Source organism: Dendrobates tinctorius, unplaced genomic scaffold, assembly GCF_039654945.1.
Source record: "Dendrobates tinctorius isolate UK_male_01 unplaced genomic scaffold, ASM3965494v1 ptg000019l, whole genome shotgun sequence".
Lineage (NCBI taxonomy): Eukaryota > Metazoa > Chordata > Amphibia > Anura > Dendrobatidae > Dendrobates > Dendrobates tinctorius.
Window position 1 is genome coordinate 35054929 of NW_027361687.1, and position 14034 is coordinate 35068962.

The window sequence follows — 14034 nt, forward strand, 5'->3', positions numbered from 1 at the left end:
ACTCCCTGTCCTCTCCCCATATTTCCTTCTCTATCTCACCAGTTTCCTTTTTCTTTCATACCTCTCCTGGTTACTGCCCCCTTATGATGGAGCAGACACTGAGTTCCTATAAGATTATAATGAGAGGTGTTTTGGCAGACATGCTCTCTCTGTGTTTTCTATCGTGCGTACAGCGGAGTTGCTGATCTGTCTGGCGCTCAGCACGTGATCGGCGGTAACAGCTGATCTGCCAGACATTGCCATTTACTTCTCTTACTTCACTTAGACTGGTAAAATAAAATGTCTGCTCAATCTCCCAAATCTGAGCGGCACGATCCAGGACTCCCCAAATCCACCCAACACTCACTATAGACTCAGCTGAAAGGTTCCCAAAATCAGCATGCTCCTATCCTGAAATATTCTGGGGTCCTATCCTTCCACTGTGTAACTCAGTCTGTAACCTCCTAGAAGACCAGCACACAACTCCTCTGAAAGGACCCTGTGCTGCTGGTTGTAGGAGAACAAGCAGCGCTGGAAACATCTTGGGGGACAGAAATTTGGAGAGGTGATGGGGAGTTCAATATAAATATCATCTGACTCATGTCCAGAAAAACAGAAAATAAATCTCCAGAAATAGAGCGTTCCTGCATTATCACATCCAAAGCACTCTACAAGATACTGTATCAAGTCAAGTCCTAGAAAGTCCAAAAATCTGTCCTCAGACCCCAGATCAGGTCACAGCCAAACCACAGAAGTCAATGCAACACATGAGGGCGACGGCTAGAGTAATGTCATGTCACAACAGACTACGTGAGCTGTCTCTCCAGTGATATGCAGTCTCTATAGATGGAAATGAGCCGTCTCTCCAGTAATATGCTGTCACTATAGATGGAAATGTGCCGTCTCTCCAGTAATATGCGGTCTCTATAGATGGAAATGAGCCGTCTCTCCAGTAATATGCAGTCTCTATAGATGGAAATGAGCCGTCTCTCCAGTAATATGCGGTCTCTATAGATGGAAATGAGTAGTCTCTCCAGTAATATGCAGTCTCTATAGATGGAAATGAGCCGTCTCTCCAGTAATATGCAGTCTCTATAGATGGAAATGAGCCGTCTCTCCAGTAATATGCGGTCTCTATAGATGGAAATGAGTAGTCTCTCCAGTAATATGCAGTCTCTATAGATGGAAATGAGCCGTCTCTCCAGTAATATGCGGTCTCTATAGATGGAAATGAGCCGTCTCTCCAGTAATATGCGGTCTCTATAGATGGAAATGAGCCGTCTCTCCAGTAATATGCAGTCTCTATAGATGGAAATGAGCCGTCTCTCCAGTAATATGCAGTCTCTATAGATGAGAATGAGTAGTCTCTCCAGTAATATGCAGTCTCTATAGATGGAAATGAGCCGTCTCTCCAGTAATATGCGGTCTCTATAGATGGAAATGAGTAGTCTCTCCAGTAATATGCAGTCTTTATAGATGAGAAATGAGCCATCTCTCCAGTAATATGCGGTCTCTATAGATGGAAATGAGCCGTCTCTCCCGTAATATGCAGTCTCTATAGATGAGAATGAGTAGTCTCTCCAGTAATATGCGGTCTCTATAGATGGAAATGAGTAGTCTCTCCAGTAATATGCGGTCTCTATAGATGGAAATGAGCCGTCTCTCCAGTAATATGCAGTCTCTATAGATGGAAATGAGCCGCCTCTCCAGTAATATGCAGTCTCTATAGATGAGAATGAGCAGTCTCTCCAGTAATATGCGGTCTCTATAGATGAGAATGAGCAGTCTCTCCAGTAATATGCGGTCTCTATAGATGGAAATGAGTAGTCTCTCCAGTAATATGCAGTCTCTATAGATGGAAATGAGCCGTCTCTCCAGTAATATGCGGTCTCTATAGATGAGAATGAGTAGTCTCTCCAGTAATATGCAGTCTCTATAGATGGAAATGAGTAGTCTCTCCAGTAATATGCAGTCTCTATAGATGAGAATGAGCAGTCTCTCCAGTAATATGCGGTCTCTATAGATGGAAATGAGTAGTCTCTCCAGTAATATGCAGTCTCTATAGATGGAAATGAGCCGTCTCTCCAGTAATATGCGGTCTCTATAGATGAGAATGAGTAGTCTCTCCAGTAATATGCAGTCTCTATAGATGGAAATGAGTAGTCTCTCCAGTAATATGCAGTCTCTATAGATGAGAATGAGCAGTCTCTCCAGTAATATGCGGTCTCTATAGATGGAAATGAGTAGTCTCTCCAGTAATATGCAGTCTCTATAGATGGAAATGAGCCGTCTCTCCAGTAATATGCGGTCTCTATAGATGAGAATGAGTAGTCTCTCCAGTAATATGCAGTCTCTATAGATGGAAATGAGCCGCCTCTCCAGTAATATGCAGTCTCTATAGATGAGAATGAGCAGTCTCTCCAGTAATATGCGGTCTCTATAGATGGAAATGAGTAGTCTCTCCAGTAATATGCGGTCTCTATAGATGAGAATGAGCCGTCTCTCCAGTAATATGCTGTCTCTATAGATGGAAATGATCAGACTCTCCAGTAATATGCGGTCTCTATAGATGGAAATGAACCATCTCTCCAGTAATATGCAGTCTCTATAAATGAGAATGAGTAGTCTCTCCAGTAATATGTGGTCTCTATAGATGGAAATGAGCCGTCTCTCCAGTAAAATGCCGTCTCTATAGATGGAAATGAACCATCTCTCCAGTAATATGCAGTCTCTATAGATGAGAATGAGTAGTCTCTCCAGTAATATGCAGTCTCTATAGATGAGAATGAGTAGTTTCTCCAGTAATATGCTGTCTCTATAGATGGAAATGAACCATCTCTCCAGTAATATGCAGTCACTATAGATGGAAATTAGTAATCTCTCCAGTAATATGCGGTCACTATAGATGGAAATGAGCAGTCTCTCCAGTAATATGCGGTCTCTATAGATGAGAATGAGCCGTCTCTCCAGTAATATGCTGTCTCTATAGATGGAAATGATCAGACTCTCCAGTAATATGCGGTCTCTATAGATGGAAATGAACCATCTCTCCAGTAATATGCAGTCTCTATAGATGAGAATGAGTAGTCTCTCCAGTAATATGCTGTCTCTATAGATGAGAATGAGTAGTTTCTCCAGTAATATGCTGTCTCTATAGATGGAAATGAACCATCTCTCCAGTAATATGCAGTCTCTATAGATGAGAATGAGTAGTCTCTCCAGTAATATGCAGTCTCTATAGATGAGAATGAGTAGTTTCTCCAGTAATATGCTGTCTCTATAGATGGAAATGAACCATCTCTCCAGTAATATGCAGTCTCTATAGATGGAAATTAGTAATCTCTCCAGTAATATGCGGTCACTATAGATGGAAATGAGCAGTCTCTCCAGTAATATGCGGTCTCTATAGATGGAAATGAGTAGTCTCTCCAGTAATATGCGGTCTCTATAGATGGAAATGAACCATCTCTCCAGTAATATGCAGTCTCTATAAATGAGAATGAGTAGTCTCTCCAGTAATATGTGGTCTCTATAGATGGAAATGAGCCGTCTCTCCAGTAAAATGCCGTCTCTATAGATGGAAATGAACCATCTCTCCAGTAATATGCAGTCTCTATAGATGAGAATGAGTAGTCTCTCCAGTAATATGCTGTCTCTATAGATGAGAATGAGTAGTTTCTCCAGTAATATGCTGTCTCTATAGATGGAAATGAACCATCTCTCCAGTAATATGCAGTCTCTATAGATGAGAATGAGTAGTCTCTCCAGTAATATGCAGTCTCTATAGATGAGAATGAGTAGTTTCTCCAGTAATATGCAGTCTCTATAGATGGAAATGAGCCGTCTCTCCAGTAATATGCAGTCTCTATAGATGAGAATGAGTAGTTTCTCCAGTAATATGCGGTCTCTATAGATGGAAATGAACCATCTCTCCAGTAATATGCAGTCTCTATAGATGGAAATGAGCCGCCTCTCCAGTAATATGCAGTCACTATAGATGAGAATGAGCAGTCTCTCCAGTAATATGCGGTTTCTATAGATGGAAATGATCAGACTCTCCAGTAATATGCGGTCTCTATAGATGGAAATGAGCCGTCTCTCCCGTAATATGCAGTCACTATAGATGAGAATGAGTAGTCTCTCCAGTAATATGCTGTCTCTATAGATGAGAATGAGTAGTTTCTCCAGTAATATGCAGTCTCTATAGATGGAAATGAGCCGTCTCTCCAGTAATATGCAGTCTCTATAGATGAGAATGAGTAGTTTCTCCAGTAATATGCGGTCTCTATAGATGGAAATGAACCATCTCTCCAGTAATATGCAGTCTCTATAGATGGAAATGAGCAGTCTCTCCAGTAATATGCAGTCACTATAGATGAGAATGAGCAGTCTCTCCAGTAATATGCGGTCTCTATAGATGGAAATGAACCATCTCTCCAGTAATATGCGGTCTCTATAGATGGAAATGAGTAGTCTCTCCAGTAATATGCGGTCTCTATAGATGAGAATGAGCCGTCTCTCCAGTAATATGCGGTTTCTATAGATGGAAATGATCAGACTCTCCAGTAATATGCAGTCTCTATAGATGAGAATGAGTAGTTTCTCCAGTAATATGCGGTCTCTATAGATGGAAATGAACCATCTCTCCAGTAATATGCGGTCTCTATAGATGGAAATGAGTAGTCTCTCCAGTAATATGCGGTCTCTATAGATGAGAATGAGCCGTCTCTCCAGTAATATGCGGTTTCTATAGATGGAAATGATCAGACTCTCCAGTAATATGCGGTCTCTATAGATGGAAATGAGCCGTCTCTCCCGTAATATGCAGTCACTATAGATGAGAATGAGTAGTCTCTCCAGTAATATGCTGTCTCTATAGATGGAAATGAGCCGCCTCTCCAGTAATATGCAGTCTCTATAGATGAGAATGAGTAGTCTCTCCAGTAATATGCAGTCACTATAGATGGAAATGAGTAGTCTCTCCAGTAATATGCGGTCTCTATAGATGAGAATGAGTAGTCTCTCCAGTAATATGCGGTTTCTATAGATGGAAATGAGTAGTCTCTCCAGTAATATGCAGTCTCTATAGATGAGAATGAGCCGTCTCAACAGTAATATGCTGTCTCTACAGATGGATATGATCAGACTCTCCAGTAATATGCGGTCTCTATAGATGGAAATGATCAGACTCTCCAGTAATATGCAGTCTCTATAGATGGAAATGAGCCGTCTCTCCAGTAATATGCAGTCTCTATAGATGGAAATGAGCCGTCTCTCCCGTAATATGCAGTCTCTATAGATGGAAATGAGCCGTCTCTCCAGTAATATGCGGTCTCTATAGATGGAAATGAGCCGTCTCTCCAGTAATATGCAGTCTCTATAGATGGAAATGAGCCGTCTCTCCCGTAATATGCAGTCTCTATAGATGGAAATGAGCCGTCTCTCCAGTAATATGCAGTCTCTATAGATGGAAATGAGCCGTCTCTCCCGTAATATGCAGTCACTATAGATGAGAATGAGTAGTCTCTCCAGTAATATGCGGTCTCTATAGATGGAAATGAGCAGTCTCTCCAGTAATATGCAGTCTCTATAGATGGAAATGAGTAGTCTCTCCAGTAATATGCGGTCACTATAGATGGAAATGAGCAGTCTCTCCAGTAATATGCGGTCACTATAGATGGAAATGAGCCGTCTCTCCAGTAATATGCAGTCACTATAGATGGAAATTAGTAATCTCTCCAGTAATATGCGGTCACTATAGATGGAAATGAGCAGTCTCTCCAGTAATATGCAGTCTCTATAGATGAGAATGAGTAGTCTCTCCAGTAATATGTGGTCCCTATAGATGAGAATGAGCCGTCTCTCCAGTAATATGTGGTCTGTATAGATGAGAATGAGTAGTCTCTCCAGTAAAATGTGGTCTCTCTTCTTAGAAGTCAGCAAAAAAGGGTACTTAACATGGTATGCAATATTAACCCCCTCGCCGGCTTCAAAAAGACCCGTGGCTATCGAGTACATTGTGCTGGCAATGCCCTTGTGCTGGTGCACAGCTATGAAAAAGTAATCCTGGAGGTCATTTGTGGTACTACAGTTGTACAGCTAAAGGGAACCTGTCACCTCCTTTTTCAGCTATGAGATATGGCCACTGTCTTTCGGGGCTAATCTACAGCATTCTATAGCGCTGTAGATAAGCCCCCGATCTTACCTAAAAGAGAAGAAAATCAAGTTTTAGTATACTCACCCGGGGGGAGGTCTGATCCGATGCATGTCGCAGGCCCGGTCCAACGCCTCCCATCTTCATGAGATGACGTCCTCCTCCTTGCTTCTGCCGCGGCTCCTGTGCAGGCATACTGATCTGCTCTGTTGAGGGCAGAGTAACGTACTGCAGTGCGCAGGCGCCGGACCTCTCTGACCTTTCCCAGCGCCTGCGCAGGAGTGACGGCAGAAGCAAGGAAGATGACATCACTTGAAGATGGGAGGCGCCGGACCCGGACCCGTGACGCCTATGGGACCGGACCCCCGGGTGAGTATAATATAACTTATTTTTCTTCTCTTTCAGGTTACATCACGTGCTTACCTGCAGCATTACAGAATGCTGTAGATAAGCCCCGAAAGGCAGTGGCCGCAGCTCATAGCTGAAAAAGCAGTTGACAGGTTCCCTTTAAAAGGATAATAGAGGCCATAGAGGTTGTCACCTCCCCTCCCCCACACATGACTGATAAATAATGGAGATTCTAGTTGTACAGAACCATAGTTGCATTGCTTTACATTACAGGGTAACACAAATTTCAATAAGGAAGGCAAACTGATTTACCACATCTCAGTTCTGATGGCTGATTAGTAACAGATGGACAGTATGTTAATCCCTCAGACCCTGACACCCCCCATAAACGGAACACTATGTGTCTATAATGGGGAGGTACTCTAGGAGGATGCATGAATTATGGCCTCACCCAACAGTATTATAACACATGTACACTGACACTGAAGGAAACATGAAAAGAATGTATTGCAGTACCACATCTCCTGTCCTGTATACTGGGTGTAATTCTCAGTATCTGTACTATTCTGTATATATACACTGCACAGTACCACTTCTCCTGTCCTGTATACTGAGTGTAATTCTCAGTATCTGTACTATTCTGTATATATACACTGCACAGTACCACTTCTCCTGTCCTGTATACTGGGTGTAATTCTCAGTATCTGTATTATTCTGTATATATACACTGCACAGTACCACTTCTCCTGTCCTGTATACTGGGTGTAATTCTCAGTATCTGTATTATTCTGTATATATACACTGCACAGTACCACTTCTCCTGTCCTGTATACTGAGTGTAGTCCTCAGTATCTGTATTATTCTGCATATATACACTGCACAGTACCACATCTCCTGTCCTGTATACTGGGTGTAATTCTCAGTATCTGTATTATTCTGTATATATACACTACACAGTACCACTTCTCCTGTCCTGTATACTGGGTGTAATTCTCAGTATCTGTATTATTCTGTATATATACACTGCACTGTACCACTTCTCCTGTCCTGTATACTAGGTGTAATTCTCAGTATCTGTATTATTCTGTATATATACACTGCGAAGTACCACTTCTCATGTCCTGTATACTAGGTGTAATTCTCAGTACCTGTATTATTCTGTGTATATATACACTGCACAGTGCCACTTCTCATGTCCTGTAATCTGGGTGTAATTCTCAGTATCTGTATTATTCTGTATATACATTGCACAGTACCACTTCTCCTGTCCTGTATACTGGGTGTAATTCTCAATATCTGTATTATTCTGTATATATACACTGCACATTACCACTTCTCCTGTCCTGTATACTGGGTGTAATTCTCAGTATCTGTATTATTCTGTATATATACACTGCACTGCACCACTTCTCCTGTCCTGTGTACTGGGTGTAAATCTCAGTATCTGTATTATTCTGTATATATATATACTGCACAGTACCACTTCTCCTGTCCTGTATACTGGTTGTAATTCTCAGTATCTGTATTATTCTGTATATATACACTGCGCAGCACCACTTCTCCTGTTCTGTATACTGGGTGTAATTCTCAGTATCTGTACTATTCTGTATATACTGCACAGTACCACTTCTCCTGTCCTGTATACTGGGTGTAATTCTCAGTATCTTTATTATTCTGTAAATATACACTGCACAGTACCACTTCTCCTGTCCTGTATACTGGGTGTAATTCTCAGTATCTGTATTATTCTGTATATATACACTGCACAGTACCACTTCTCCTGTCCTGTATACTGGGTGTAATTCTCAGTATCTGTATTATTCTGTATATATACACTGCACAGTACCACTTCTCCTGTCCTGTATACTGGGTGTTATTCTCAGTATCTGTATTATTCTGTATATATACACTGCATAGTACCACTTCTCCTGTCCTGTATACTGGGTGTAATTCTCAGTATCTGTATTATTCTGTATATATACACTGCACAGTACCACTTCTCTTGTCCTGTATACTGGGTGTAATACTCAGTATCTGTATTATTCTGTATATACACTGCATAGTACCACTTCTCCTGCCCTGTATACTGGGTGTAATTCTCAGTATCTGTATTATTCTGTATATACTGCACAGTACCACTTCTCCTCTCCTGTATACTGGGTGTAATTCTCAGTACCTGTATTATTCTGTATATACGCTGCACAGTACCACTTCTCCTGTCCTGTATACTAGGTGTAATTCTCAGTACCTGTATTATTCTGTATATATACACTGCACAGTACCACTTCTCCTGTCCTGTATACTAGGTGCAATCCTCAGTATCTGTATTATTCTGTATATACTGCACAGTACCACTTCTCATGCCCTGTATACTGGGTGTAATTATCAGTATCTGTATTATTCTGTATATACTGCACAGTACCACTTCTCCTGTCCTGTATACTGGGTGTAATTCTCAATATCTGTATTATTCTGTATATATACACTGCACAGTACCACTTCTCCTGTCCTGTATACTGGTTGTAATTCTCAGTACCTGTATTATTCTGTATATACACTGCACAGTACCACTTCTCATGTGCTGTATACTGGGTGTAATTCTCAGTATCTGTATTATTCTGTATATATACACTGCACAGTACCACTTCACCTGTTCTGTATACTGGGTGTAATTCTCAGTGTCTGTATGATTCTGTATATATACACTGCACAGTCCCACTTCTCTTGTCCTGTATACTGGGTGTAATTCTCAGTACCTACATTATTCTGTATATACACTGCACAGTACCACTTCTCATGTCCTGTAATCTGGGTGTAATTCTCAGTATCTGTATTATTCTGTATATACACTGCACAGTACCACTTCTCCTGTCCTGTATACTGGGTGTAATTCTCAGTATCTGTATTATTCTGTGTATATACACTGCATAGTACCACTTCTCCTGTCCTGCATGCTGGGTTTAATTCTCAGTATCTGTATTATTCTGTATATACACTGCACAGTACCACTTCTCCTGTCCTGTATACTGGGTGTAATTCTCAGTATCTGTATTATTCTGTATATATATATATATATATATATATATATATATATATATATATATATACTGCACAGTACCACTTCTCCTGTCCTTTATACTGGGTGCAATTCTCAGTATCTGTATTATTCTGTATATATACACTGCACAGTACCACTTCTCCTGTCCTGCATGCTGGGTGTAATTCTCAGTATCTGTATTATTCTGTGTATACACTGCACAGTACCACTTCTCCTCTCCTGTATACTGGGTCTAATTCTCAGTACCTGTATTATTCTGTATATACACTGCACAGTACAACTTCTCCTGTCCTGTATGCTGGGTGTAATTCTCAGTATCTGTATTATTCTGTATATACACTGCACAGTACCACTTCTCCTGTCCTGTATACTGGGTGTAATTCTCAGTATCTGTATTATTCTGTGTATATACACTGCACAGTACCACTTCTCATGTCCTGTATACTGGGTGTATTTCTCAGTACCTGTATTATTCTGTATATACACACTGCACAGTACCACTTCTCCTGTCCTGTATACTAAGTGTAATCCTCAGTATCTGCATTATTCTGTATATACTGCACAGTACCACTTCTCCTGTCCTGTATACTGGGTGTAATTATCAGTATCTGTATTATTCTGTATATACTGCACATTACCACTTCTCCTGTCCTGTATACTGGGTGTAATTCTCAGTACCTGTATTATTCTGTATATACACTGCGCAGTACCACTTCTCATGTCCTGTATACTAGGTGTAATTCTCAGTATCTGTATTATTCTGTATATACACTGCACAGTACCACTTCCCTGTTCTGTATTACTGAGTGTAATTCTCAGTATCTGTATTATTCTGTATCTATGCACTGCACAGTACCACTTCTCCTGTCCTGTATACTGGGTGTAATTCTCAGTATCTGTATTATTCTGCATATATACACTGCACAGCACCACTTCTCCTGTCCTGTATACTGGGTGTAATTCTCAGTATCTGTATTATTATGTATATATACACTGCACAGTACCACTTATCCTGTCCTGTATACTGGGTGTAATTCTCAGTATCTGTATTATTCTGCATATATACACTGCACAGCACCACTTCTCCTGTCCCGTATACTGGGTGTAATTCTCAGTATCTGTATTATTCTGTATATATCCACTGCACAGCACCACTTCTCCTGTCATGTATACTGGGTGTAATTCTCAGTATCTGTATTATTCTGTATATACACTGCATAGTACCACTTCCCTGTTCTGTATTACTGGGTGTAATTATCAGTACCTGTATTATTCTGTATATACACTGCACAGTACCACTTCCCCTGTCCTGTATACCGGGTGTAATTCTCAGTATCTTTATTATTCTGCATATATACACTGCACAGCACCACTTCTCCTGTCCTGTATACTGGGTGTAATTCTCAGTATCTGTATTATTCTGTATATATCCACTGCACAGCACCACTTCTCCTGTCATGTATACTGGGTGTAATTCTCAGTATCTGTATTATTCTGTATATACACTGCATAGTACCACTTCCCTGTTCTGTATTACTGGGTGTAATTATCAGTACCTGTATTATTCTGTATATACACTGCACAGTACCACTTCCCCTGTCCTGTATACTGGGTGTAATTCTCAGTATCTGTATTATTCTGTATATATACACTGTACAGTGCCACTTCTCCTGTCCTGTATACTGGGTGTAATTCTCAGTATCTGTATTATTCTGTATATATATATACACTGCACAGTACCACTTCTCCTGTCCTGTATACTGGGTGTAATTATCAGTATCTGTACTATTCTGTATATATACACTGCACAGTACCACTTCTCCTGTCCTGTATACTGGGTGTACTTCTCAGTGTCTGTATTATTCTGTAAATATACACTGCACAGTACCACTTCTCCTGTCCTGTATACTGGGTGTAAGTCTCAGTATCTGTATTATTCTGTATATACACTGCGCAGTACCACTTCTCATGTCCTGTAAACTAGGTGTAATTCTCAGTATCTGTATTATTCTGTATATACACTGAACAGTACCACTTCCCTGTTCTGTATTACTGGGTGTAATTCTCAGTATCTGTATTATTCTGTATCTATGCACTGCAGAGCACCACTTCTCCTGTCATGTATACTGGGTGTAATTCTCAGTATCTGTATTATTCTGTATATATACATTGCATAGTACCACTTCTCCGGCTCTGTATACTGGGTGTAATTCTCAGTATCTGTATTATTCTGTATATATGCACTGCACAGTACCACTTCTCCTGTCCTGTATACTGGGTGTAATTCTCACTATCTGTATTATTCTGTATATATACACTGCACAGTACCACTTCTCCTGTCCTGTATACTGGGTGTAATTCTCAGTATCTGTATTATTCTATATATATATATATATATATATATATATATATATATATACTGCACAGCACCACTTCTCCTGTCCTGTATACTGGGTGTAATTCTCAGTATCTGTATTATTCTGTATATACACTGCGCAGTACCACTTCTCATGTCCTGTATACTAGGTGTAATTCTCAGTATCTGTATTATTCTGTATATACACTGCACAGTACCACCTCCCTGTTCTGTATTACTGGGTGTAATTCTCAGTATCTATTATTCTGTATATATACACTGTACAGTACCACTTCTCCTGTCCTGCATACAGGTGTAATTCTTAGTATCTGTATTATTCTGTATATATACACTGCACAGTACCACTTCTCCTGTCCTGTATACTGGGTGTAATTCTCAGTATCTGTATTATTCTGTATATATACACTGCACAGTACCACTTCTCCTGGCCTGTATACTGGGTGTAATTCTCAGTATCTGTATTATTCTGTATATATACACTGCACAGTACCACTTCTCCTGTCCTGTATACTGGGTGTAATACTCAGTATCTGTATTATTCTGTATATATACACTGTACAGTACCACTTCTCCTCTCCTGTATACTGGGTGTAATTCTCAGTATCTGTATTATTCTGTATATATACACTGCACAGTACCACTTCCCTGTTTTGTATTACTGGGTGTAATTCTCAGTATCTATTATTCTGTATATATACACTGTACAGTACCACTTCTCCTGTCCTGCATACAGGTGTAATTCTTAGTATCTGTATTATTCTGTATATATACACTGCACAGTACCACTTCTCCTGTCCTGTATACTAGGTGTAATTCTCAGTATCTGTATTATTCTGTATATATACACTGTACAGTACCACTTCTCCTGTCCTGCATACAGGTGTAATTCTTAGTATCTGTATTATTCTGTATATATACACTGCACAGTACCACTTCTCCTGTCCTGTATACTGGGTATAATTCTCAGTATCTGTATTATTCTGTATATATACACTACACAGTACCACTTCTCCTGTCCTGTATACTGGGTGTAATTCTCAGTATCTGTATTATTCTGTATATATACACTGCACAGTACCACTTCTCCTGTCCTGTATACTGGGTGTAATTCTCAGTATCTGTATTATTCTGTATATATACACTGCACAGTACCACTTCTCCTGTCCTGCATACAGGTGTAATTCTTAGTATCTGTATTATTCTGTGTATACACTGCACAGGACCACTTCTCTAGGCAGGTGTATTTGCTGTACTCCGATTTATCACTTTGTTGTCTGTGCTGTTGCATAGGACCAGGGCCGGACTGGCCATTTGGCAATTCTGGCAAATGCCAGAAGGGCCTGTCTGGTCATGGGCTGCTTTGGCTGCTACCTTGTAAACAGAATTGGTGTTCTGAAGACACCCATACTGTTAAGAGTTGTGACGGAGCACAAAGTCACAAACAATCCATCACTTATCCCAGTAGGTCACGGGAATCATTAATAATATTGGTCTTGTAGTAAATCTTGCATTCCTGCATCCAAAGTAATATTAGTAAGGCTGAGTTCACACGTGGCGTTTTTTTCGCGTTTCCGCTGCGGTTTTAACCGCGCAATTTTGCCGCGAAAAATAAGCATTCCATGCATTCCTATGGGATTCTGCAATGCTGTGCTAATGCAGCGGTTTTTACCGTGGCGGAATCGCTTCGCGGTAAAAAACGCAGCATGCTCATTAATTTGCGGAATCGCGGCGATCCTGCACCCATAGGAATGCATTGTTCCGCTTACTTCCCGCATGTGGCTGTGCCCACCATGTGAAAAGTAAGCAGAACATTTGCGGATGGTACCCACGGTCCGGAGGAGAGGAGACTGTCCTCTGGGCTTTGGGTACCATATCCCTGTAAAAAATAGAATGTAAAATAAAAAATATTGTTATTCTCACCCTCCGACGTCCCGCGCAGCCTTCCTGCTTCTCTTCACGCTCTCGTTCCCAGTAGTCCTTTGCGAAAATGCCCGCGATGGCGTCCGTTCTCGCGGTCATTCGCGCGACGTCATCGCGAATTACCGCGAGATGTTGCGATCCCGCGAGAACGGACGCCATCGCGGGCATTTTCGCAAAGGATTACTGGGAACGGGAGCG

At 40.8% G+C, this 14034-nt stretch overlaps 1 protein-coding gene and 1 long non-coding RNA gene across 4 annotated transcripts in view; one reads left to right on the plus strand and one right to left on the minus strand.

The window, feature by feature from the left end:
- The window catches only part of PCP4L1 (Purkinje cell protein 4 like 1), a 114188-nt gene that overhangs the window by 97492 nt on the left and 2662 nt on the right, over positions 1-14034 (minus strand). Inside the window, exon 1 of one of the 2 annotated variants that reach the window (XM_073566900.1) lies at positions 6221-6343. The exons of the other annotated variant lie outside the window; for it this stretch is intronic. Coding sequence (XP_073423001.1) covers positions 6221-6328 — 108 coding nt within the window. The 5' untranslated portion in view covers positions 6329-6343. Of the gene's footprint in view, positions 1-6220; positions 6344-14034 lie in introns of those variants that run through there. 2 annotated transcript variants of the gene reach the window in all.
- LOC141082884 (uncharacterized) overlaps positions 6293-14034 on the plus strand; it is a 64697-nt gene continuing 56955 nt past the window's right edge. For both annotated transcript variants that reach the window (XR_012230602.1, XR_012230601.1), the window contains exon 1: positions 6293-6502. This is a non-coding gene — a long non-coding RNA (uncharacterized lncRNA). The remainder of the gene's footprint in view (positions 6503-14034) is intronic.